Source organism: Struthio camelus, chromosome 2 (assembly GCF_040807025.1).
Source record: "Struthio camelus isolate bStrCam1 chromosome 2, bStrCam1.hap1, whole genome shotgun sequence".
Classification (NCBI taxonomy): domain Eukaryota; kingdom Metazoa; phylum Chordata; class Aves; order Struthioniformes; family Struthionidae; genus Struthio; species Struthio camelus.
The window spans coordinates 18,072,794-18,097,865 of NC_090943.1; the positions used below are offsets into that span (position 1 = coordinate 18,072,794).

A 25,072-nucleotide genomic window follows, 5' to 3' on the forward strand; every position below is an offset into this window, starting at 1 on the left:
ACCTGTGGGATGGAGAAGATATAATTTTCTGTAACATTTGAACGGAGAGTGGTTTATGGTCTGCAGCGTAAACTAGGGGCCGTGCGACCGCTGTGCTAACAGGTCTCCGCCGCCTCGTAGCCGCCTAGTAAGTCGGGGCCTGCAAGCAATTACTGTGGCCTTGTTATCTTTGTTTTGTGCTGCAAGATGATCCCGAAGACGAGGAGCAGACTGCCTCTAAAATACTCAGTTTATATCTCAGGTGTGTATGCCACGGAGCAGAAACTTCCTCCACGTGCCCGTAGTAGGTGACATCTTGTGACATGTCCATCCTGAATCCGTTGATGTGGAAAGCGAGAAACTCCTCCTCTTCTTTTCCTTTGAAGCTGATCTAAAAAAGGAGAATGGTTTCATTAAAATTAATTGTGGGTTTAGGAAAACTAACGACCTAGGCAGGTTCCTGAAAGAGGATGCCTAAGTTACCTAGCGTGAGAGCTGCTGTAATGTGTTAAAGGAGCGTTACTCAGCCTTAACCTGCCACCTCCGGGCTGCTGCCAATTCTGCCCTCCCCTACGCCGCACTGCTCTCCTCATTCCTCCTCCTACAGCCTACCTTCTTCCCAAATTCCCTTTATTTCCTTCTTCCATTTTTTTCTCCCTAGTCATCTTCACCATTCTTGAATTTATCCCATGTACATTTCTTAGTGAGTGTCCTGAACAGCACAATTGAGCAAGAACAAACTCGACAAGATCCGTATCTCCTGCGTGGAGATTTGCCAATGTATCACCTATACGTTGTGGAGAAGAAGCTCTGTGTGAACAGAGGTCAGCGCTGCTAGCAGCGTTCCTCATGCTAAACTGTGAAGCTAAAACACAACTAGATCGGGCTGCAAGGAGTTACACGTACTGAAAATAAACACTGAGGCCTAAGGTGAATTCTTTGTCCTGAAATTTTATAATGACAGTTTTGCCATTGACTTCAGTAGGCACAGATTTCACATAAGTCTATTATAACGCAGAAAAAAAAACAGAACATACAGCCCTTGTCTCCTAAGATCTCAAAACAGCTTCAACTCATCAGCTCCTAGTGTTGTGGGAAGTGGTTTTGGTGATCAAGAGATGCCGCTTCTCTCTCTCTCTAAGCAAGAACTAATGCACTAGAAGAGCAACTACCGGGGAGCACAGCCCTGCAAGAGTTACTGCCTGTTCAATGAGGAACAAAACGTAGTCCAGCCCATTTTTAGCAATTATCAAACTCATGATACAATCCCCCCAAGGATTTTAATCCTAAAGCCACTGGCAAATCCTACACGTTGTTGTCCTAAATTCCAGCGGAGTTTCAGCTGAAGTTTTACTTAGATACCGCTGAAGCTAAGTGTGCGTGGCGAGCGCATCGCCTCCCTTCTAGGTTCCAGGTGCCACACGTGGGAACGTCGGGGACTTTGGGAAAGGGCTTCCCCGAAGCCATGGACCAGAGACCCTGAACTTGCCAGCTGAAAATGCCGCAGGCAGGGACGCGGTTGGGCATTACGAGAGCACTCTGCGGGATTATTGTTAGACCACTGGCTGCTGAGGTGAGCAACCTACTTCAAATCCCCGTTCTGCCGGTTTTCTAGCAAAGCCTTGAATGCAGCTTTCCTCCATTCCAGGATGACCTAAGAACTCACTGGGTTACACAGTCATGTTTCTGCCCCCCCTTCCCCCCCCCCCCCTTTCTGGTTCAGAGCGTTCCCCCCCAGACGGCCGGGGCCGGAGACCGGACCCGCTTCGCCCCCGTCCCCGCCCCGGCCGCGGGCGGCACCTTTACGCCCAGGGCGGGGAGGTGCCTTCCAGTAAAGCGAAATAGAAACCGGGGCCGGCGTTGCCCGCCCGTCCGCCCGCCCCCGGGAGTTTCCAGCGGGGCCGCCGCGTCGGGCGGAGCGGCCGCGGCGCCGGCTGCGTGCGGGAAAAGGGCAGCGCGGCCTCACGCGGAGCGCGCCCGGACGGCAGGTGAGGGGCGGCGGGCGCGCAGCGCAGCGCAGCGCAGCGCAGCGAGGGGGCGGCCGGCCGGCCGGCGCGTCTCCCTCCTTCCCTCCCTCGGGGAGGGGGGGGCTCCCGGGGTCCCCCCTCCCACTTTCCCGGCCCGGCGGGGCCCCTCTCACCGCGGCAGCCCTCCGCTGCGTGCTTAGGGGTTGGATGGGGATTTGAGGAAGAAAATACTCTTTTTTGGGCGGGAGGGGGGTGTCTTTAGGAAATATCACTTTTCAATATTGGTTAGTGACGAGCCTGCAGTTTGCGTGGAGCGAGTTAAGGCGCTGTTCGCGCTGAGCCCCGGCCCCTTTTCAGCTCGCGGCCGAGCTCAGCTCTGAGCCTGCCCTGTGAACTGCAGAGTGCTTCCCTCTAAAATGCAGCTTAACCCGATTCTAGTGCTTTAATACTTGTTCTCCTGAAAGGGACCACAGTGCTACTGCTGTATATATAGCTCAGTGACCCTGTATCAAGGAGGCAGAGAACTGGGGCTGTAGTTGGTGTAGGAAATCGGGCTCGCGTGGGAGCGCGTTCCCCCGTGTGCGGTATGGGATAAAGACGCGTCGGACGGGTCGGGGCCCCATCGCTGTGAGTTCAGCGGTGGCAGCTGGCGTGTGGCCTGGGCATTGGGAAATAGCCTGCCCTGCTGCTAGGAGCAGCTCTAGGAGCTGGGAAAGGTGCTGGCACTGCCAGCTGCCTGCAGTGATGCAAGGGAGATGCGGCTGGGAGGGTGCTGGGGTTGCCCGGCCGGCTGCTGCTTCGGGACGGCGCGCTCTTCCTCCTCTCTTCTCCTCTGCCGCTTGTCTTCCAGCTTGCTGTTTGTCAGACGGTAGATCAAGATTCACAAGGTTTTAGGTGGGCAGTTTCCCGGTTGCTGACAGCCTCCTGAACAGCATGGTATTTGCTGCTAAAATCATACAATCTCTAGCACCTGTTCTCCTCCCTAGTTTAACTGGTTCTGTATCTGCAGACCGAAAAGGAGATCAGTGTATTGGTTTGTATTGGAGATAAACTTTTAGCCGCTGTAAGCATGAGAAGGCCACTCCCCACCCCCAGTGAAAGTGTGAAATTATGTAGAAATGGAAATTGTTGAATTTTTTTGTAACTTAAAGCAGTTTTTTTGAATGGAATAATGTTTTTCAAGGTCTATCAATAGGTTTTCTTAAAAACAAGTATAGATTTTTGTCCACCACTGATGGTTAACTGCATGCAATCAGACCAGAAAATTATTAAAGACAATACAAGAAATCTTTGTATAGGTGTGTGATTGTATTGAGCCAGTCTGTGCAGATTTACTTATTTAGTTTTTTTACTCTTGACACAGAAAAAAATGCTGCAGGAGCTCAGAGGAATGGACTGTCCGGTCAACCTTATGCCCTTTAGTATGACACATAAAGACATTTTCAAGCAATGCTCTCCTCAGGAAAAGGCTTTTCAGGGAAAAGCTAGCTACTCATGACAAATAGAGAAATAAACTCCTCGCATGCTGATTGCTCATGTGATGATGTTGAAATGATGACAGCAGTGGAGAAGAAGTCTTGTGCTTTATCAAGTTTTTAAGTGCTTACATTTAGTTTTCTTTTTCCACTGTAGGTAAAAAGAAATTTTTCATTGAGGACTTAGTCACTTAAAGTCTTCAGTCACTTGGATTGTATAGAATGATTTGGAGCGTTATGTGAGTGCCCGGTACAGGTCCTAGGACAGAATTCTAGGGAGGAAAGGGAGAACGAATTCACTGCTAGCAAATGGACAACCTTTGCCAGTGGTGGAAATGTAACCTATAAGTTGCTGCATAATTTAAAAAAGATCAGATTTACAGAGTCTAGAAACTGGTCTCATTATGTAAGCATTTGGTATCTGGAATTTACTAGATGCGGGAAAATGAACAGTTTGCAGCTGTTCTCGAGCACTAAAGGCATAAAACTGAGAATAAGCTGGTTGTAATAACTTTCTTCTAGTTGTTCAGACCTTTGTGGGTAGTAGTGCACCTGTTGAGAATAATATTAGGAACACGGTGCAGTTCGGGAACATTTCGAGGAACAAAGCAGAATTGGCACTGGTGGAAAGCTGTGTTTGGTCGAAACCATACAATTTTTTAATGCATGAAGATGCTATTAAAAAGTGAGTTATTTAAGCATGTTGTTGACCTGACTATATCCAAGAAGGACCAGAACTTCTGCAGGCTCGTATTCTTTCTCAGAAAGTCCCTTAGGACTTGTTTCTAACTTACCTTACTTTTCTCATGTAGTCTCTCAGTTCCTCTTATGGCTGGATTGAGTGTTTCTTTTCCCTCCACCCCCGTGAATGCAGCATCAAAAAGCAACCAATAAAAGCCCTGCTATGGAGAAAGATATAAATCTCCTTTATAAAGAGTAAACACTTTCTAACAGCCTCTAATTTGGGGATAGAGCAGGAAGGTGGGATGCTGGGGATTAGAAAACAGCCTTTGCTTCTGTTATTTCTTGTTGTGCAGCTTGAAAAGACCTGACCCCTCTCACTACCCCAAATACAAATTCCGCTAAATTAGTGCTAATGACCACAAATTTTTGTACTCCCACTTCCCTAAAGCTATGGGTATTGTTGCATTCACTTGATGATGGGTGAACTGGTATGGGTGAGTGCTGGTGAAACTCATTAACCACGTCCGTCCGGAGGGACGGTGGGGGCATGGTGCTACCCCGATGCTGTTGCCGCAGGGCTTGGAAGGGGCACCAGGTACTTGACATGCCTGGTCGTGGGCTGTGTCTGCAGTTTTCCTGCCCTGCCTTTCGAACTTGCCGCGCACGATCTGAATTTCTTTGCCAGGTCAGCCACGTCATTTTACTCGCTTTTCTTCAACGTTAGAGCTGACGTAAATACTCTAACCCATGAGAAATATGTACCGCAAAGGTTCCACGTCCTTGTGGGGAGGGTAAGGAAGATAGTAATCAAAACCAGGGACTGCACCTAAGTAAACGGCACTGCTTTGTGGCCCCAGCGGACTGAGTCTGCTATTTGTCCTTGAGATAGCTAGACTGTGCTTCTTTCTCTCTTTCTTTCTTTCTTTCCTTTTCTTAAAGTATCTTTTTTTTCTGGCTGTTATCTTTTGCACAAAATAGGTGTTCACAGTGGATTATGAAAATAGGAAGTGAGAGCTCTGTAAATAGGATGTGTTCTACTCGGTTCTGCCAGAGGAAAAGGAGATTCTTCTTTGTTACTTGCAAGCATTAGGCAGAGAGAATAAAACTCAGAAGCTTACCATGGAAAACTTATTTTTCCCCACTACTTGGAAATCTGGATGTTCATACAATTGCTTGATTCTTGTTTGAGCTGTCTTTTTTTTTTTTCTTTCTGCAAAAAAAAATCCCCTATTTTCTCAGCGCTGTGACTATTAATTTTTCTTTCCATGAAGCCTGTGAAGCAAATGTCATATGAGTAGAGGCCGGTCCTTCTGCTTGAGCAGGTCTGCCATTACTTTACTTTATTTTACTTTTTTAATAGACTGCTACAGAACGCTGTGAAATTGTCATCAGTGATAAACACAGGTTCAAGATACATGGCAGCTTGAGGCATTACATTGAGACGTTTTTGATGGTTTTGTGTGATGTAACCAGGATAAATATAAGGTAAGCATTCACTGAAATTTGCATGTTGAAAACTATTTGTATAAGTATTTTAATGATTGACTATGCATATATGTTTTTAACTTGAATACAAAAACTCTGTCTGGCTCACGTTAGGAACCTGGTATGGGAGGGGACTTCTTGGGACACTGAATCCAGCGTCCTGTCATTAAAGTCCTCTTTAAGAAAATGGTCAAGATCTATCTTAAAAGTTATTGTTAGAAATAGTGAGGACAGAACAAACTTCTGGAAACTGCTTCAAAAGCTCATTGCTCTTACGATCAGTCCATTTCTGATTTTCTTCTTAAATGAGTGAAAATTTCAGTCGAAGTCTAGTTCTGGTCAGTAATGTCATCTCAAAACGGGTGGAGTATTTCAGCTGTATTTCAGTATCTCATTTGTGCATTGCACAATGATACTAACAGATGCTTTTTGCTGCTGTAATGGTCTTGCTCCATGACTTTCTCCTCTTTGGGGGCACATCACATAAGTTGCTCAAGAACATTTGGGGATGAATTTGTATGGTACACTTACATCTCTGTCATCCATTTCAAAATGATGAATGCACTCTTAGAGCAAAAGTTATTAGTTTGTGAGGACATAAAACCTTGTTTTTTCTCCTGTTTCATTGCTTTCTATATAAGCTCATCTATATTAAGGATACCTCTTCATTTTTGCATAGTGCAGCAAAATATAACTAGTTCACGCTTCCGTGTTGTGCCAGCACCCGTAACAAAAATCTTTGATGAAGAGAATTCCAAGAGTGAGTGATTTGGAGTGTTCACTAACAACTTTCAAACAAAATTCCACTAATAAAGACTTTGTTTTCTCTGTCTCCTCTTCACCCAGTCTACTAATCATGACTTTTTGCATAATACAACGTACTAATTTTAAATCTAACCATATAATAATGAGCTTTTATTCTTACTCTGTTGAAACAACTTTAGATGAAGTGATTTCAGGTTTGTTTGTTTCTTTTTTTTTCAGGAGTGGTTTTGCAAAGCAGACAGTAATGGAGTATATGAGCACTGGTAGTGATAGCAAAGAGGAAATTGAATTGTTGCTGACTGATTTAAATATGTCTGAGGTGATAGACATCATGGAAAACCTTTATCCAGATGGGGACCTTGCAGTTTATGAAGACAGCATAATTACAATGTGTGAAGAGGCAAATCAAAATGAAGAGCGTGCAGAATCTTTACTGTTTTGTGAAAGGGAAGTTTCTTTGATGTCATGTGTCAAATATGGGACTGTGGAAGACTTGCTTGCTTTTGCAAATCAAGTGTCTAACACTACCAAACAACGTAAAGGATGCCGGCAGCAAGAATCTGGAATCCTTTTGAATATGGTATGTCTTTTTTTTTTTTTTTAACTCAAAAAATAAGGTTAGTTACTATTAGTTGATAGAAGTGATTCATGAATCTAAACAAAGATCACCTCCAATCTTAGAAGTCACAGTCAGAACATCGTTTCCTACGGGAACATGGGGCTGGTGGGCATCTCTGAGGCCATCAAGCCTAGCCCCTGCAGTCTCAGGTACCCATGGAAAAGGGTCTTTTGTTCAGAAAGGTCTGCTGTATGTTTACCTCTTGGTATCCCTGAAGATTAGAAAACACTTCCCAACAGTAAAGACAAACATGAGACATGCAGTAAAAGAGAAAAGCTGCAGGTGCAGTGGCATGCAGGAAGGACCTGGGAGATGATAAGGGTTTTCCAGTGCCTTGTGTCCATATGGTAACAGAGTCTGTTACACAAAACTCCCAGGTAAAGGTTTAGGATCTGTTTTAGTACAGTTGCTGAATTCACTCACTCTCTCTGGACAAAATATTGTAGAAAGCAGTAATACAAAGAGAAATGGCATATAGTATCAACTCTGACTTTCAAATCACTATATTATATAATATCATATACTGCTACATACTAGCACAGATATGTTGTTTTGAGATATGTTCTTTTTTTCCCTAAAATATTTTGTGTTGCACAAGCATCATTAGAAATTAGTGTTATTGTACTTCTGTTAAAAATCAGTTGCTTTGGAAACAAAACATCATGAAATGGAAGTTTATGCAAACATCTTTGCCTTCTGCTTTAGTTTCTTAATATATTCTAAATCAATTATCTTGGATATCTTCTATGCAATATGTTTTTTATGTGAGCATTGGTTGCTTGTGTCAAATAGCAAAGTCTTGTTTTACTCTTACTTGCAGGGGATATTGCAGTGTTGGAAAACAGTCGCTTTTTAAACTCTGTAATACTGAAGTGACACTTACTAGCATTAAATGTTTCCCATACTTAGGACACTGTTCTACATACTCCTGGTTGTTTGGTTTGCCTATTACTTCTGTAGATGCATACAACTGGAATGAACCAAGTATTATTAGCTACACGTGACCCATTGGGCAACTGAGGACTGGAGGCAGGGCGTTGTTTTTAGATGCATCTCAGTGGCTGCACCTACACTGTAAATATCTTCAGCATTTATTTAGGATCAGGCCTATGTTTGTGATTGCCTGATGATCCCCACTGACCATGCTGCAGCTCAAATTTGAAGGGTCTTGGAGCACACAAGTTGGATTTCTTTTAGTTGAAACTAAGCTGGGAGATGCTCTCCAGCTGCAAATGAGCATTTGTTCCACAAGGCCAGGCTAGGAAATTGTCCATAATAAACCTTCCTGAAATGTGAATAGTGTGACAATGGTGACTCTCTTTCGCTCTGCAATCCACTCCAGTCGGTCTATATTACTTTCCAAAACAGATGTAGCCCCTGTGGCTCAGCTGATCTCAGCCCTTTGAAACACAGAAGCCTGCAGGAAAGATGCATGGATTGTTTCAGGCTTTACCTTGGTTCTCGTAATCAGATGGGAGGCTCATTCGGTGTGTTAAAAGCCGAAAGTGTTAATTAATAAAAATAAAACACCTCCCAGCCTAGCAACAGTTCATAATTTCTAAGAGTTAGCTTTCTTACTTAGGTACTAGTCACAAATGACAGTTTTAGTTGTTAATTATTTTCCTAATTGAAAAACACAAAGCTAATTAAAGCATAGGGAGGTTACGTGCATGATATCTTAGAAAGAAATCTAAAAGCAATACTCTAATCTTCCTAGCATTAGGAAGCAGCTGAAGAGCTGAGCACGTGAGACCATGTGAAGACATGCAGTGATAAATGTCCTTGGTCTGTATTTACATATCTTTGAGTTAAGAATCTTGATTAAGTAGCAGTAAACGTTCTGAATACTGGTAAGACTGTATACCATGGATTAATTAGAAACATATTCACAAGAAATGTTATTAATTCTTTTATTTTTTTTTTTTCACCTAAAGACTTAGGGAATAATATTAAACCTAAAGCAGTACTAACATTGCTGTAGCTAAGAGTTTGGTCTCCCTCTGTCATGCATAGGGGAAGGAGCTGTTTTAGAGGAAGATTCAGAGCAAGAGACTCACTTAGATGCTCTGAATTGCTTTTTGGAGGAGCCCTCCTCACCCTGTTGGCAGTATAGAGAACCTAAACTCCTAACGTTGCCTGCCTAAAGCAGGCAGTGTGACTCCTGCCCTTTCTTTAAGGTAGGGTGTAAAAGTGTAACGGAGTGGCTGCTGCAATTGAAGCAGACTTCTTTTACCTTTTACTAAGCAGCAGAAATTCTGACACAAGATGGAAAACAGAGAAGTGTTCCCCCAGGAGTACATGTGATATTAGGAAATGCTGAAACCCTTGCTCGCGTCATTCATGTAAGATAGCCTGTGAGTAACAGGTATGTGGCATAACAAGTTAGCAGATTACAGGAAGAACAAACGTGTGCAGGTAGATCTAATAACAAGAGGTGCGTAACTTCATTAACCCTGCTGCTGTTGTTGTTGTTTCAAGACAATTAATTGCGACTTACAGTTTGTGAGTTAGTCACTGGAGAGAGACGTGGATGCCTGGGCTGTGAATGAATGCCACACCTCACATGCTGTTCCCATTTGCTGTTTCTAAATAAAGACTGCTGGGCAGAGCACGTGCAGCATACACATATATAAGTGATTTTTTTTTCCCCCCCCTACACGTATCAAATTAGCATTGAAGTAGCTTTAACTTCAATGTGTTCAGTGGATTTTTTTTCTTGTTACTTCACAGATCACACCCAAGAATGGGCGCTATCAGATTGACTCGGATGTGCTCCTGTTCCCGTGGAAGCTGACTTACAGGAATATTGGCTCTGACTTTATTCCTCGGGGAGCTTTTGGGAAGGTGTACCTCGCCCAAGATAGAGAAACCAAAAAACGAATGGCATGCAAGCTGGTATGTTAGTTCAGTGGTTTTATCTCTGAGCAAACATTGTATGATACGGTACACGTAGTGTATTTTGAAATTTGTCAGCATCTCATTCTGTCGTTACCTGGTTATCACCTTGGTTTTATTGGCCTACCAAGGCCAATAAAGGTAGGAAAAATGTTCTACAATTAATCCTTGGACTTGCACTTTTAAAAAAAACTGTTCGTTTGCTTTCATTGTTTGGAACTGAGACTTCAAAAGTTTCAGCACGCTGAAAGTAGCTGCAGGTGTCTGTAGCTGCCATGTGGGCAGGCCGGCTGCCTGGCTGCCCGGCTACAGCTCCAGGGTACAATCTCTGCAGTGCTCGCTGTCGTAAAACACTGGTATGAAATCCTGTCCCCGCTGAACCCTGTTGCTGCAGATGGTTTTAGGTCTCGCCCTTTAACTGGGGCCTTCAGAATTAAGTTTTCTTTATTCCACTGCCATTAAAGTCTCTGAGAGCTCAGCTCACGCGTGAGTCTCATCCAGTTTTGGGCCCTAACTGGGCAGAAGGCTGTGACATGCCTGAAGAAAATTACTGAGGAGCATCTCCCTGTTTTTCTGCAAGTCACCGTTTTCTTTCGGCCTTACCATTCAAAGTGCTCTGCTGAACTGAGTAGTAAATGTTTAGTGTTAGCAGAAGCTCAGCTGTGGAGCGGTGCTCAATGTCCCAGCACACCTGGATGAGCACCTGCATTGCATTGCTTCTGTGTGTGAGGAGCTGGGGGAGGCAGTTGCATCTCCTTTTCCTCTTGCGCCCAGTGCATCCACGTGGCGACAGGTTTAGCGTGCCGCTCCTGCAAACCACACTGCAGAGTTAAAGCTCCCTGATGTTTCTAGAAGTGCAAACAGTATTTTGCATTATGATAAAAGTATTAACCTGTTAATTGGTTCACAACCCCAAGTCTGAGGGGAGGGAAGTGAAAAGCATGGTCAGTAAGCTTTCTGTCTGCAAGCGAACACTGCCCTTTATTGTTTTAGCTATCTGCCGTTAGTACTTTTTAAAGAAGCACAGAATTGCTGAGTGCTCATTTTAAAGCAAACTTCACTTCACCTAACCCGTAAAGCAGCGTTGATCCGGATTTAACCAAGGTCAATAATGCTCCTGAATACAGTCAGCCGGTAGACTGTGCTGCGCGTTTCTTTACTGCAAGCACTGTTCCACGTGTCAAACGAGTGTATCGTTCTTGCGGAGCAGATGAGACTGCACAAAGCTAGCTGAAAAAGCAGTGGGATTTTTATCTCCTTCACCAGGAAGTTTGCATAGAGCTTTTGCGTAACTACCAGATTTTGACGGGAATAGCTCTTGCTACATTGCTTTTTCTGGAAGACTGCACTTTTTCTTTGGGCATGATTCCAAAAACTCTCTCAGCTTTAAACAGGATGTATCTGAATTGGAAAGGAAGAACAAGTCACAGGATCAAAATTAAGCTTCGTATTTTAACAAGTGGATAGAGGTGCTTTGCTTCCTTCTCCCATTTTAATCTATAGGGAAACCAGTATTAGTACAGATAGCCTGTTTTTGGACCTGCTTTCATGTGTTTTTTTTTTTTTTTTCAATGTTGTAGGTCCCAGTGGAACAGTTCAAACCGTCAGATGTTGAAATACAAGCCTGTTTCCGTCATGAAAACATTGCTGAATTATACGGTGCTATTCTGTGGGATGAGACTATCCATCTGTTCATGGAAGCTGGAGAGGGAGGATCTGTCATGGAAAAGCTGGAGAGCTGTGGGCCTATGAGAGAGTTTGAAATCATTTGGGTGACAAAGCATATCCTGAAAGGACTTGACTTTCTCCACTCCAAAAGGATTATCCACCATGATATCAAACGTACGTGTGTTTCATTGCTCAGGGTGTCCCATGTTAGGCTGGAGCTCCCGTAAAGAGCCTGGTACTGCGGTAGGTGTGTCATGAGGAGGGAGGCGTGGACAAACCGGGGGATGTTCAACAAATAGCAACATCCGGTTTTTAGGATAACAGTTGTCTGCGCTTTCTCCTTGTTCACTTTAGTAGACTGATATTTGGAAGTCACAGTTCCTTTGCCCCTCTTGAGCAACTCAGTTTGAAATAAAAACCTAAAGAGACCAAGCAAAATTATCAGTAGGTTTTATGGAAGGCATTTCTCTCTTCATTGTAAATTTATGCTGAATGTTGCCCTGCCCCCCTTCCCCTTGTACCCTCTTATTTTAATAGTTTTGAGTTTCTGTGTGCCTGTTCCTCAGTTCGTTTCCACTTTGGAACTAAATATGTAACGTGCTTCATTGGTTTTTTTTTTTTTTGCTTTCAACAGTTACTGCAAATCTTAACATATATTTATGCAAAAAAAACCCTTCCAGATGTTAACATGTATGAATATTCAATAATCTATTGATGCTACACCTAAATTTTAATAGAGTAAAATTAAATTGCACATCAAAATTAAATTTTAATGTGTTACACTTTAATATTAAATACTGTTTCTCCCAGCAACCATCCTTACTGCAGGTGGATGTACCCTGCCTGCCTTTTCAATAGCAGTGCTTCTAATTAAGATGCATCTGTTTTAGAAGTTTGTTTTTGCTAAACAATATTTCTAAAAATAGAAATATTCAAACTAAAGTGTTATAGTAAGTAGGTGGCAGAAGATGATTATATCAGGAATTGCTAAATTTTGATCTTTTTTTTTTTTTTAAGTTAACCTGGAGTACTTAGTTGCCAAGGTTTCAAAGGCTTATTTCTATAAAATCGAATAATTTTCCCCTCAGTTGTGCTTTCTCACTTGTAATAAGTATCTTTCATACCAATGTATAGTGATTGGCATAATAATGGAGTTAATTAAAAGGTTAAAACCAAATCAAGAAAAAAACCCATCCTGCTACATCTAGAGAGTGGATAAAAGAGCTGACGTGTTGGGAATTGGGAAGACATTAGTACCTTTCAAGTTTGCAAGCATTACTCGGCGTCACTGCTGCTGCTGGCTTAGAAGGATAGAAGCAGCGGGGGGCTGGCCACCGCCACGTCCCTCTGTCAGCAGCAAAGCCTGGGACGTGAGGTGGTGAGGTGTTGCACTGGTCTGAGGTGCAGGGAGAGGAGGAAGAGGTGCGAGAAAAGAATTGAATTGAAAAAGAAACAAAAAGGCCTATAGTCAACCGGACAAAAAGAGAGTGTAAGGCTGGTTTTCATGTCTCTCAGGAAAAATTTGGGGAGTTTTCCAAGGTGCGTTTCTGTAAAGGCTGCAGGGCTGGTGACCTGTGGCCAGTTTGTGCCCCGGCGCTGCCGAGGGGGTTTGGAGGGAGCAGTGTCCCGGGTGCTCGCCCCGCTGCCCGTGCGCGTCGGGAGCCCTGCCTCATCCGCCCTCGGGCTGTGCTGGCGCTGGCAGCGCGATTCCTCTTTACCCACGTTCCCACCTTCCCTCTGGTACCTTTGCTGTCACACGTGTGGTTGTGCAGGCAGGCGGAGGAGAGAACCGGTCTGCCTGACAGCTAATCTTTGTTTTTTGGGCAGTTCAGTTCTCTGAGCACCCTTTTTTGGCAGAAGCATGGATTTAGGTCCCACTGACTCTGAAATTGTAGGCTCAGGCTTCCCGGAGGCATCTGGATGCAAACGCAGGGCAGGCCACGCGAGTGCCTGGGGGTGTGGTTGCAGGGAGCCGCTTTGCATGATGCGAGCTGGGTAGCCTGGGCTCTTACTGGCACCCGGTGCCCCCTAAGCACATACCGGAGTGAAAAGGCTGCACCGGCCGGAGGAAACTGGGCTCTCCTGGCAGGGACAAGCTGGGATGCTGCTCCTTCTTCCTCACCAGGTGCAATCAATGGAAAGGCTGCGATTCAAACATCTCTGGCCCCTTCCTGTCCGTCTCCTCTCCCACTGAGTCTCTGTTCTACTGACAAAGGAGGATTTTGGGGTTTTCAGCAAGAGAAAGATTTCCTTGAAAGATAGGACTTTTTGCTCTTAGGAGAAGCTCAGTGCTGTGACTCATTTTAGCCGTTGGATGGGAAGCTGTTAAATCATAAGGTTACTTGGTGTGGGTGGGGGGACCTAGTCCAAAGTCCGTTAAAGTTTGCACATCCACTTGCTGGAGCGAGCCTAGGATTAGCCTTGGGTATTTTCAGTCATGGCAAAAGGAAGAATAGCTGGATACTTTTCAACAGAACTCTTCAAGCTCTTACTGTTTCCCACACTGAAGCTGGAGCTGAGTGCAATTTAAATATACAGCAGAACTTGTTGCACTTATGACAATGTTACGTTCCGCATCGTCTCGTATGTAGTGTTAAAAATTTGTATCTTTAAAATTGTGCCTGAAATTACAAATTAATTTACATCATTTTGTAGTACCTAGATAACAAACTCCTAAGTAGGAAAATACCTGAAAGAATATTTTGGGATACAGGGCAGCTGAAATCAAAGTCTGTTTTCTTTCCACTGTATGGTCCTGGTGGGCATGCTTTTGCATATTATGTTTTTGGTAGACAAAATTTACTTTGAGAAGAAAATGCTTTTTGGAACTCTGTTTTTTAAGTGCAAAGGGTAGGCTTTCTGCATGTGCACGTATGACTAGACTGTGGGATGAAATGAAATGTGAAAACATGTGCATGGGGATTCTTTTTTTAATTTACCTAAAGAAAATTTAATAAAAATTATGAATAACTATCAACACAGAAAATGATCTGACCCCACAGGTTCCTTTAGGGGGAGCGTTATGTTTTTGTTGTGTAATTTGGAGACTTTATTTGTCCATGACTTCTAAAACAACAAATATTCACGAATTTCTCAAGGCTTATACAGAGCATTATCTTCCTAAATCTTTGAGCAGACATACAGCTGTAAAGAAAGCCTCCGAGTAAATAGTTGTGCCTTGGGCAGAGATTTATGAAGGAAAGCAAACTAAGCTCCTAGATACTGCTGAAACTCGGTGGGAGTTTGGAAGTCTCAGTCTTTGTTATTTTTACAGCTGTGGTCTAGCTTCTGTCTTTACGCTGAGCCACTGTTGCTGATCCATGTAAGAGGCTGACGTGGAAGCTGTGGAGGGGCTTGAGTTCTATTTAGTTCTGTCTTTGTTTAAATTATTAGTATAAAGAAGTCTCTTGGTGACCAAGAATTATGCTTACTCGTAGCAAGACCTGTGCAGCATGTGGTCAGCCTTGGGGACCATGAAAGATCATCAGAGCCGGGCAGGAGAGTAGCTATGCTAGGAAAGGGTCTACCAGTCTTCCAGCCTCCTCTCTTACCCTCTTTTTTTTTGTTTTTTAATCCCCTTATCCTGTTTTTTGTTTTTAAATGAGGAAAATGATGAAATATTGGTTCTCCTTTTATACAAACTAGTCCAGTTTGATTTCTAAGATACAATTTAGAACTGTTCTGGCTAGTAGAAAGACTGTGTAAGCCGTGGGGATGGGTTGTGCTAATATTCCGTTTCAGACTAACATCTAAATGAAACGGTCATGTTGTAAAATAAATTCCTAGCAGGCTAGAAGCTAAAATACTGTCATTTTTGCTTTTCTTTTAGCAAGCAACATTGTCTTTATGTCAACTAAGGCTGTTTTGGTGGATTTTGGCCTAAGCGTCCAAATGACTGAAGACGTTTACTATCCCAAAGACCTTAGAGGAACGGAGGTAAGAAGCTGGAGGGACAAAAATCCTGCTGTGATGCTCAGCCTCAAATTTGGAGCTTAAGGGTAGATGCTTGGGCAGAAGGGTTTTATAATAACTTATTTTTAATGTTTGTTCTTAACTTTTTGATCATCTCAATTTTTAATTTTCAACTTGCTGAATGATGAGTCAGGTGTTACATTTTGAAAGCTATGTTACCTTCTCAGCAGTTCCATTTGTTAATGATCATTAAATCAGAAGTCAAGGAGGAAACCAGGATGCTCTCCAGCCAAAGGCAGGAGGGGTACTCTGAGGAGGACTGTTTGCAGTTAATCAGCTGCTAGCTGAAGACTCTTCAAACTGGAATTTGTTTCTTTCCTCTATCAAAGATTTCTTCTGAGATGTCAGATATGGCCTTGGGTGACCTGTTCAATGCAGTAGTTTGACTCCTCCTTTGAAACCACAGAAACTGCAAGCCTGTGGGTTTTGTCCCCTTAGCATTTCTAAGCTGTGTTTCCCCTCTATATGTAACCTTCCCGTCCTATGGGGGTTACGTATTGCACGGTTGATGATTATCTGGTGAGATGCTTAGACATTACAGTGATGGAGGCGGGGGCCTTTTGAATATCTGTCGTGGTTTGGACTCTGACCGTGCGCAGAGTTCCTGTGTGCCACTGGGGCTACTCTTATGCTGAAGTGTTTTCAGGGTTGGAGCTTTAGCAGTTAGCTTGGCTAGCTGCTGCAAATTTGGCTTTGCTTCCTTTTTGCCAGAGAAGGTTGGTTGCAGAAACATTTCAGTTGAAATGCTGGCACTTAACGTTTTGATAGTCTTCCACAGCACTGGCATGTGTTTAGAGGAGATACACTTATAACTGACAAGAGAACATTTCACTCCTCAAAAAAGTAGGGTAAGCTAAGGTTTCACAGAGTGTCAGGCTTATATTTTTATTTGGTTTTAGATTTTGGGGAAAGTATTTGAACATTTATTTTCACTGGTTTCTAGTCAGGGGAGTCAAGAACTTAAACTGCTCACTGTACTGAAAGTAACGTGCTCTGTGGCATTTCTCTTGTGCTATGATTTTATGTGCTGTTAATAAGCACATAATAAGCAAAATTATGGGAACAGGGTGGAAACCCTGACAGGGAATAATTTCCCAAGGATGGAGATGTGTGCGAATAGAACATTTCCAGGTTTATGGAGTGGACTGATGATGATCCACTCCTGGTTCTTGGAGGCCAGGCCAAGTTCACGTCGGAGAGAGCAATGGCAGAATACACTTAGTCTTCCTTTAGCAAAAAGAAAATGGCTCTGCACCGCTGAGTGCCTAAGTCATATCCTCAGAAATTGGTCAGTCCACACAATCCCTAAACATACGGGTACATGGCTTTTGCTTTCTCTGGGGAGAGGGGTGGTGCAGAGAGGTAGTTAATTCTTGGAGTTTGCATTCCTTTTTTTTTGCTGCAGTATCACAAATCAGAAGTAAGGTTGCAGAGGAAGAACTAGGAAAGGAGATTTTCAAGTGCCAATTGAAAACTTCTAGGAACATCATGCAGGCTACCCTATAGGTTTTTCTGCTCAGAAGAGTCTGATACCGTGCTTCCTTTTGGTTGTCGTCTTCCTCTCCACAGTGCCTGTGTCTGCCTTTTGGAGAGCCTGATCCAGTCACCCAGAGAGGCCCTCTGTACTCTTCGCTAGCACTGTCTTTCTTGATTTTCAAAGTGAGATCTCTGCTGCTATGCCAAGGTCCTCTGAGCTTTGCAACCTGCATTGTGCAGCCTTGAGAAATTGTGTGGCTGTCCAGAAGTGCTGTTGGTTTTTGCCTGTGGCTGTGCAGATGAGCTGTCCGTGTTACAGCTATACCACTGCCATAGAGAGTCTTGCCTGTGAACTGCCTGGCTTATGTCTGATGTTGGCTGGGACTGGTTTCCATGAAGGAAGTGGTAGTTGGAGTTATCTTTTTCCTGTACATGTTCTCCTTCCTTTGAGAGTTTAAGGTTGTCATTCACTCTGATAGCTCAGAAGGGCTGAGTGTGGTGAATCTTCTTTGTGGTTGGGAAAATGAATAGGTTGCAATTCTGGGCTGAATGATTGAAAGACAGTTAAAATGTTTAGTCTGTGTAACATGGAAGAGCTGGGTTTTCTGAAGAGTATATGTACCATGCCCTCAGCACAAAAGTGACGCTTGTGATGAAAGTGCTCTGCAGGAAATGCCTTTTCTAGGCATTTCCTACACTTTCTGTTATGCTTCTGTCACCGATAAAATGCGTAAGCTTCCGTTACAAACGTTCAAGGGGAAGGAGTTGTCCATTGAGGTTATTCAAATGTTGAGGGTGTGATTATTTTCAGCAGTGCTAAAGTAAAGCTAGCACAGCAGGAAGAAAAGGATTAGTTTTTAGCTGGATTTGTCTCTGGTCTGCCTGGCAGACGAGGGCTAGTGGCAGCAGAAGGAAGGAGTGTGGATGGCAAGATAGGTGGGAGCTGGGCTGCCTGCTTTGGCAGCAGCACAGCCCTAAGTCGATCTGAATCAATCTGAAGTCACAGCCTCGGTGCACATCTAATCTTTGCTTCTGTCCCTGTGCAATTAAGGTGCACCTTGACTGTTTTTCACAATTTGGCTAGAACTCCAGACAGATTCTTGTTTCATCCTTTTCCCTCAAGAAGGGAACTGCTTTTTCTCTGTATAGTTACTTTCACTGAAGTTGCATTGTGTGCACTAAACACTTCTTAAAAAGGTAGAAGTTCCCTTCTTTGCTCACACAGCAGGTGCAGACAGACTTTTTGTATGTTAGCTTTGAGGAAGGCAATGGATAGGAGCAACTAGCAGATGTAGACTTCTGCTGAACCTTTGCACACGCTTCCTATTTGAAGTTCTAGCTGCAGATATGATGTGTGATTTACTGGGAAATATTCCTTGGAATTTGCATGAGCCCCACAGCCATTCTCGATCTGTAGTAATGAGTACTCAAACTATGTGGTGATGAGTTAACTTCCTGCCCTTGTCTCAGTTAGTCACTTTTAATGTGATTCTTTGTGGCAGGATGACTTGATCTAATCAAAGTCCTGTTTGGATCCTCTAGAGGGAAATTGGGCGAGGGAAAAGTAGAAACCAGAAGCAAATAGGATAGCTTATTAACTTAGTGTTTTGTGGGCTGTGCCAATGTCATGTTGAAACCTCCTGCCTTTGCCAGGAGTTTGTGTCAGTGCTGTACATGGAGTATCTGCCAGCGACAGGGAGTGCCTCCTGCATCCTGTCTGTCTGGTTCTCTTCAGCCTAAATGCGAAGCTGCCGGGAGCTGGCAGGGAATTGCCTGTTGAATACCTCTTTTGGATTTTGACAAATCTGACTCTTTTGGTGAAGTGTTTGGATGGAAACCATATCTTGGTTTAGACAAGAATGCAGTTTCTGGTCAAAAAAGGGTGGAAGAGGAGCGCTTGCCTTAACAGCTACTTTAGAGATAGCCTAGCGGAAAGGGAGCGCAGGAAGACTTCAGAGGCCTGGGTTTCAGTATGTGTCCTGCCTTAGACCTGGCTTGTGCCTCCTTACCCCATTTCCTGGAGTAGTGCCTCACGTGCAGGTTATTGGATAGCAGGGGGAGAGGGAGAGAGTAAGGGAAACAGAAAGGAGTGTATCTGTCAGTTCTTCTGTAAGAACAGTATAATTGTCAGTGTAACAGGTATTTGAGCTGTGGATTCCTACACCCTAACTGGGTGACTAGCAGTGGAGTCATCTTCTCTCCCTTTGGCCTAATGAGTGTCCATTTCCTTCGTGCAGAACGGAGCAGTGCCAGCAGGGCCCCATCACAAAATAAACTGGCAATTCAGGCAACTCCCTGTGCTGTGGAGGGCTGTGAGGCTCCTGCTGCTGAGCTGAACAAAGCAAACAGTGGCTTGAACTTCAGCCTCTCACAGCTCAGGGAGGTCTCAGCCACTGAGCTGTGGGGCAAACCTAGAGAATGAATTTATTCTGGTGCCAGACCAGAAGACCTCTGAGAATTTGATAATGCGCAGAGCAAAACTTCAGTTCCTCAGCTGGTGCTTGGTCCTCAGGTTGCAGATACTGATGGGATTTGCCCCTTCAGGTGGGGGATTCTCAGCTCACAGAATGTAATGATTGGTCTTTGCTTGCTGTTTCCCCCTACTAATTCATCTTTTTCCACTGTTCTTCCCAGATTTACATGAGTCCTGAAGTCATCCTCTGCAGAGGCCATACAACAAAAGCTGACATCTACAGCATGGGAGCTACTATTATTCATATGCAAACTGGCATCCCACCCTGGGTGAACAGATACCCTCGCTCTGCATATCCCTCCTACCTTTATATTGTAAGTGTCCTTAGAAAGCTAGAGCTCAGTTTCAGTTGAAGAGTTTCCTGTCCTCCTGCTGGGAAAGCTCCTGTCTTATAAAAGACTATCAAAATATGTGTCAGAGAGATGATATCATCTTTTTTGCTTTGGGGGAAGGAGGGAAGAAGTGGGTTTTGACCATTTAGGGGAAGACAGAGGCCAAGCTGGAGTCATCTCTGTGGTTTGTGTTGCAATTTACAGGCCTCGGTTTTCTTCAGGGACAGGGTTAGAACAGTGTGAAATTTGATTTTAACAAGCTCATCTGTGCTGTGCTCTTCTGTTTGCTTAGAAGTTACAGATTAAAAACTGGAGCCAAGCAAATTTGAATCTCTGCTTTATCCAGAGTGGTGTAGAAATTTGGTGAATTTACATTGCAGCAGGTCTTGGACTTGCTTGAGTTGCTCCAAGTTTTTAAATTTATGATAAAATCTGATAAAAAAAAAAGGTGGATTTTGCCCAGTTATGTGTTATGTTGTAATTGATCAGCCCTGCTTAGAGAGGTGATGAGTTGTAAGTGGGGAATTTCCAGACCACTAATGTGGTTGTCCATGACCTCCTGTCCTGTTGCTTTTGGAACAGTAGTTTCGATGTTCCTTTTTATTCCAACAGATACACAAACAAGCTCCCCCCTTAGAGGACATTGCTGAAGACTGCAGTACTTCCATGAGGGAGCTGCTAGAAGCAGCGCTAGAGAGGAACCCTAATCACAGACTATCTGCAGCAGACCTGCTGAAACATGAAGCCTTGCACCCCCCGCCAGAGGAGCAGCCACGGTGCCAGAGTCTGGACTCAGCATTGTTTGAAAGAAAAAGACTGCTCACAAGGAAGGAGCTGCAGTTGCCAGAAAATATTACAGGTAATGGTATCAGCCTTACTTGCCTTGCACTTTTTAAATTTTACTTTATGTCAGAATTTGATTTGGCTAAGTTTTTAGAAACAAACTAAACTCAAAAAGCTGCTGGAAAGAGAGCAATAAAAATCTCAGTCTGATGAGATCAGACCCAGAGCTCATTAAGTGTTAAATAAAACGCCCATTGACTTCAATAGGACAAGAACTTAGCCTGAATTCTGCAGCTACAGAAGGACTGGCTCATGAAAAAACCCTGGCAGTTATTCAGGACAGTTCTTTATGAAGTGTAAGTTTCTGTCAGAAAATTACGTTAATTCTTCTCAGTATTAATGCTGTTTTATTATTAACAGTGGTTGGGTTTTTAACGAAAACAAAAGCCCCAGCAACCCCTGCCACCAGCACAAAACCAACACTTTTTACCTCCCTAAAAAGAAACAAACAAAAACCATAACTGTAATGATTCTGAGTGTCAGCAGTAAAATACAAGCCAGTTGTCTTTAAATTCACTGTAGGATAGAACACAGTTCCCTTGTGCATTAATAAGCTAACAAAAACTCAATGTGTCCTTGGATAATATCAAGCCCAAGGGAAATTTCGTGGCAGCAAACAGCTAACAAGCTTCAAAATCCTTTTCTCCTACTTGCAGAATTTGTTGGGAGGGTCCTGGCAAAAGGCGTTTAAAAACAGATCACAGACAAGTGGTTTATTTGATTGTGACAATTATTTGAAAAGATAACTGTGCAAAGTTCTTGGTGCGCTAATGCATAGTTGTCGTTGCAGTTGCAGTGAAACCATTTAGCATTTAAACTACTCAAAACATTCTCACCTATAATGGCATTGCTCTTCTGGCTTTTGCCTTATTGGGTGTACAATCCTTTGACCAGCACAGGTTATCTGAATCAATTCTTTTGAAGATGAAAGAATATTTGGCCATTAAGCTGGAACTCTAATTTAGGTGCTTGAGATTCCAGCATGCTCATTATACAAGTATTCAGGGGAGTTTTGCAGCTGCAAAGGTTTCTTCAGAGCTCTGACAATGCATACAATCGCTTAAAAAAAAAAAAAACAACTGAGACTGACAGTGTCAGATTTGTTCTGTATTGTCGCATCCAGCGATACAAAGAGGATGTAATTTGTCTAGATGAAAATTCCCCTGTAATGAAGGGGAATTCTCAACTAGCAGAGAGCTTGCAGAGGGTGGTGGGGTTCTTTTTTTTCCTTTATTTTTTCTTGTACCAAACTCTCCTTTGGCACTGTGGCTCAGTGGATGAGGAAGCTCTGTCCAACTGTCCCAGATGATGGGGGATATTTTAAAATACTGTACAGTCTTTGCTGTTTTCAGTAGCAAGCTGTAGCTGGTTTCTGCTTGCCTGGAGTTATGACTTGACGTGGTATCTTATGTTTTAGATAAGACGTTTATATTATATTTTCCTTAAAAATGAAGCTTTCCAAAACACAGATAAATAAAAGCGAATGTTAAGCCAATTATTCCCCAAACGTCTGCAGTTATTAAACTGAACTAATGTAGCTATTTGTACAACAATTACATGTTTCATTGCTTTTCTTTTTAGATTCCTCGTTGTGTACAGGGAGCACGGATGAGTCGGACCTGCTAAGGAGGCAAAGATCGCTCTACATAGATCTTGGAGCTCTAGCTGGTTACTTCAATATTGTTAGGGGACCTCCAGCATTAGAATAAGACTGACTCGGTAATGGTTTATGTCTGCAGGTCGGAAATGGACCTCTACCTCTTAAAACTGGTTTTTAAAACTTGATTTTCAAATCTGTACATAAAAATATTGCGACTGTAGGCTGTCAAATGTGAATGGTGTTTAATTGCACAGGTGATTAAGCTAAACCCTTAGGGGCTCCAATAAGCTGATTCCAAGTGATGATGTCTGTGTGTCTGCTGGGATCAACAAGAAGAAGGCAGAAAGAAGGCTGCTGGGAATGTCTTACTCTGGGGAATCTTCCTGTGCTGGGCCTGCACTTTTGTAAGACTCATAAAATATGCTTGCAACTATTGCCATCAAAAAGTTGAGCATGTGGGCTGTAAGATCTGGTCCATCTGAGCTATCCTTAGTGAAAGACTTAAAAAAGTCTTTGACCTAACTCAGTCTGTGGTCATTCTCAGTGCAAATCAAGGCCTCCCTTTGGCTGAGCTAACTTGCTTCAGCTGACTCTAGAGCCAGAGACGTCCAGAGCCAAATGTCACTTGATTAGAGATATGTTTTAGCTTTGCACCTTCCCTGGGCTGTCAGGGCTAAGTTGGGTACTCTGCCCTCTTCTACCTGGGCAGAGGGAATCCTTCACTGGCTTTTTTTTTTTTTTGGCTTTGGGAGAAGCACAGCAAGCCAGCCCTTGCAAAGCAGGGCAGTGACTCCAGCTGCGCTTGATGTTACAGCTACTGCAAGGATAATTTGGGTAGTGTTCAAAGGCAAATGTTATTTCCTATTGGTAACAGTGGGCACACTCCAGACTTTTGCTTTTTAATGCTTTGACACTGTACACTTATATAATTGCCTTGAATGCTATGGTATGGAAAGCGCGTCATTAGTGACAAGCTGTGTTTATGTTCCTATGGAAATGGAATTACATTGTTCTTGCTGTGCCTCATACATTTGAAACATTATGTTTTGGATGATAGTAAAACTATGTAAATTGCATAGTTCTGTACATCCCATGGGATGAGAACGTAAACTTTTATAAAACTCCCTTTGATGCTTAGGATGACTCTTTTTAAGCATTTGTGTTAAAGTGGCATACTATGTATGTTGTACACTGAATCTTTTCTGAAGCACGGTCTCTTTTTCATGTATCTGTTATTTAATACTGCTCCTGTCTAACAAATGATCTTAAGCAGATGATTTCCAGTTTGATACTTATCAAATGTCAAATGAATAAATCTAGCTCAGTGCCTTCGTACATCGTTAGTCTGTCCTTTAATCTTTGAAAACACTGTGGGCCTGTGATAGTATTTGTGCCAACCTCCCCTGTCATGGCGCAGGTACGTCACATGCGTCATCCACACCTTGGGGAGCTGGGCAAAGGTCAACGTTGACAAACCTTCGGACTCAGGTCATAGACAATGAGCGTTTTTAGCAAAATCTCATTATCAGACCACGACAGAATTTGTGGGCTGCCTGAATGGTGGACAGTGGTTGGGTGTAACATGCAGTACTTCAGTCTTGATGTTGGTTGCTACAAAAAGTCCTGGGAGTAATCTCGTGTTCCAGTACTTAGTACAAAATCTCTAGAAGACTGGCTGTTTTGAGGAGTGCAATATAGGCCTGCCCTCTTCCAGTTTATACTGGCTGTAGTGATCCAGATATTCAGGGATCAGACTTTCAGTGTAAATTATTTAAAGGAGAGATGCCATAATGGTTTGGATACTCACCTTTGCCTTCAGAGACCTGGGTTTGATTTCCTGTTCTTTTTACTGCTGGTTTTTGGCCTTTAATGAGATTCATGGGATCAGTAGGAAGCAGCTTTTCCAATAACTTTGGATGGTGGTGGTTTAAAAATCTCTGTTCCCTAGTTTTCCTGCTATAAAATTAACATATTTAATTTTAATCTGGAGCAATATTGGCTCGAGCATATCCCACACTCCCTGTCTATGTTGTGTTGGCACACCTATTTGTGTGGCTGTGTGGGGAACAAGGTCAGGAAACTGGGTTAAAAATAGCCTGCGAAGGGGAAGGTTGTTTCTGGAGCAGCTGTGCAAACGAAGCAACTGAGGCTGGGGGAATGAGGGGAAGGGAATGAAAGGGGATGGTAGTAAAACTCTGCCACCGCAAGCCCCAGCATCAGGGCTGGCCTGCACTTAGCTCTGGGATTTTGCAATGGTTGGTCTCTCTTTGTGTTAATTTCTTTGGGTGTGTAATTTTGTTTTCTCTTAGGGAAATACTGAGAAAGTTGCTAACTGTAGAGAAAATCTAAGTGGGCAGAGAAACCCACTGCTCTTAGTTTCGGTTATGGATGAAAAAGGTCTGGACAGCAGTGTGTTACCTCTTCCTGGGCTGAATAGGTCTTGTCTGCAGTTCAGGCAAGTTGCCTAAGACCTGGACCACTAACACTGTTCTCCACAGAGGGTCTTGCTGCAAGCTGCTGTTGGAGCAGGTCAGGAGGGATTGTTTTAAGACATGCTGAGCTCCTCCACTCTCTTAATGAAGGAAGATTGGTTTTAAGTCATGCCTTTGACACATGTGGGGGAGGGAAAGAAGTCAAAGCCCCTTTGCTCCCTGTTTCTTGTAGCCATTGCTTCTTTGTCCCTCCTCTCTAGCCCCCTGCCTTTTTTTCCATGTTTCCTGTAGTAATCTAGTGTCTTAACTGCTGCTAAAATCAGGACCTTGTTTTCTACTCCTACAAAAATGTCAGTGGGCAAATACTGAAAGACCTAGAGGAGCAACTTAAAGAAGCTGAAATAAGG

At 43.4% G+C, this 25,072-nt stretch overlaps 1 protein-coding gene across 2 annotated transcripts; it reads left to right on the top strand.

Annotated features, from left to right (window-relative positions):
- Positions 1 to 1,714: 1,714 nt before the first annotated feature.
- Positions 1,715 to 23,568, top strand: MAP3K8 (mitogen-activated protein kinase kinase kinase 8). 2 transcript variants are annotated; one of them, XM_068934479.1, is made up of 9 exons: positions 1,715 to 1,967; positions 5,466 to 5,590; positions 6,575 to 6,935; positions 9,705 to 9,869; positions 11,450 to 11,711; positions 15,367 to 15,473; positions 19,620 to 19,772; positions 20,403 to 20,649; positions 22,215 to 23,568. In XM_068934479.1, exons 2-9 carry the CDS (start codon positions 5,556 to 5,558, stop codon positions 22,340 to 22,342), a joined length of 1,458 nt encoding a protein of 485 aa, XP_068790580.1. In that variant the 5' UTR covers positions 1,715 to 1,967; positions 5,466 to 5,555; the 3' UTR covers positions 22,343 to 23,568. The 2 variants fall into 2 exon arrangements, with proteins under 2 accessions (XP_068790580.1, XP_068790579.1); XM_068934478.1 differs by lacking the exon at positions 1,715 to 1,967 and adding an exon at positions 4,535 to 4,790.
- Positions 23,569 to 25,072: the final 1,504 nt, after the last annotated feature.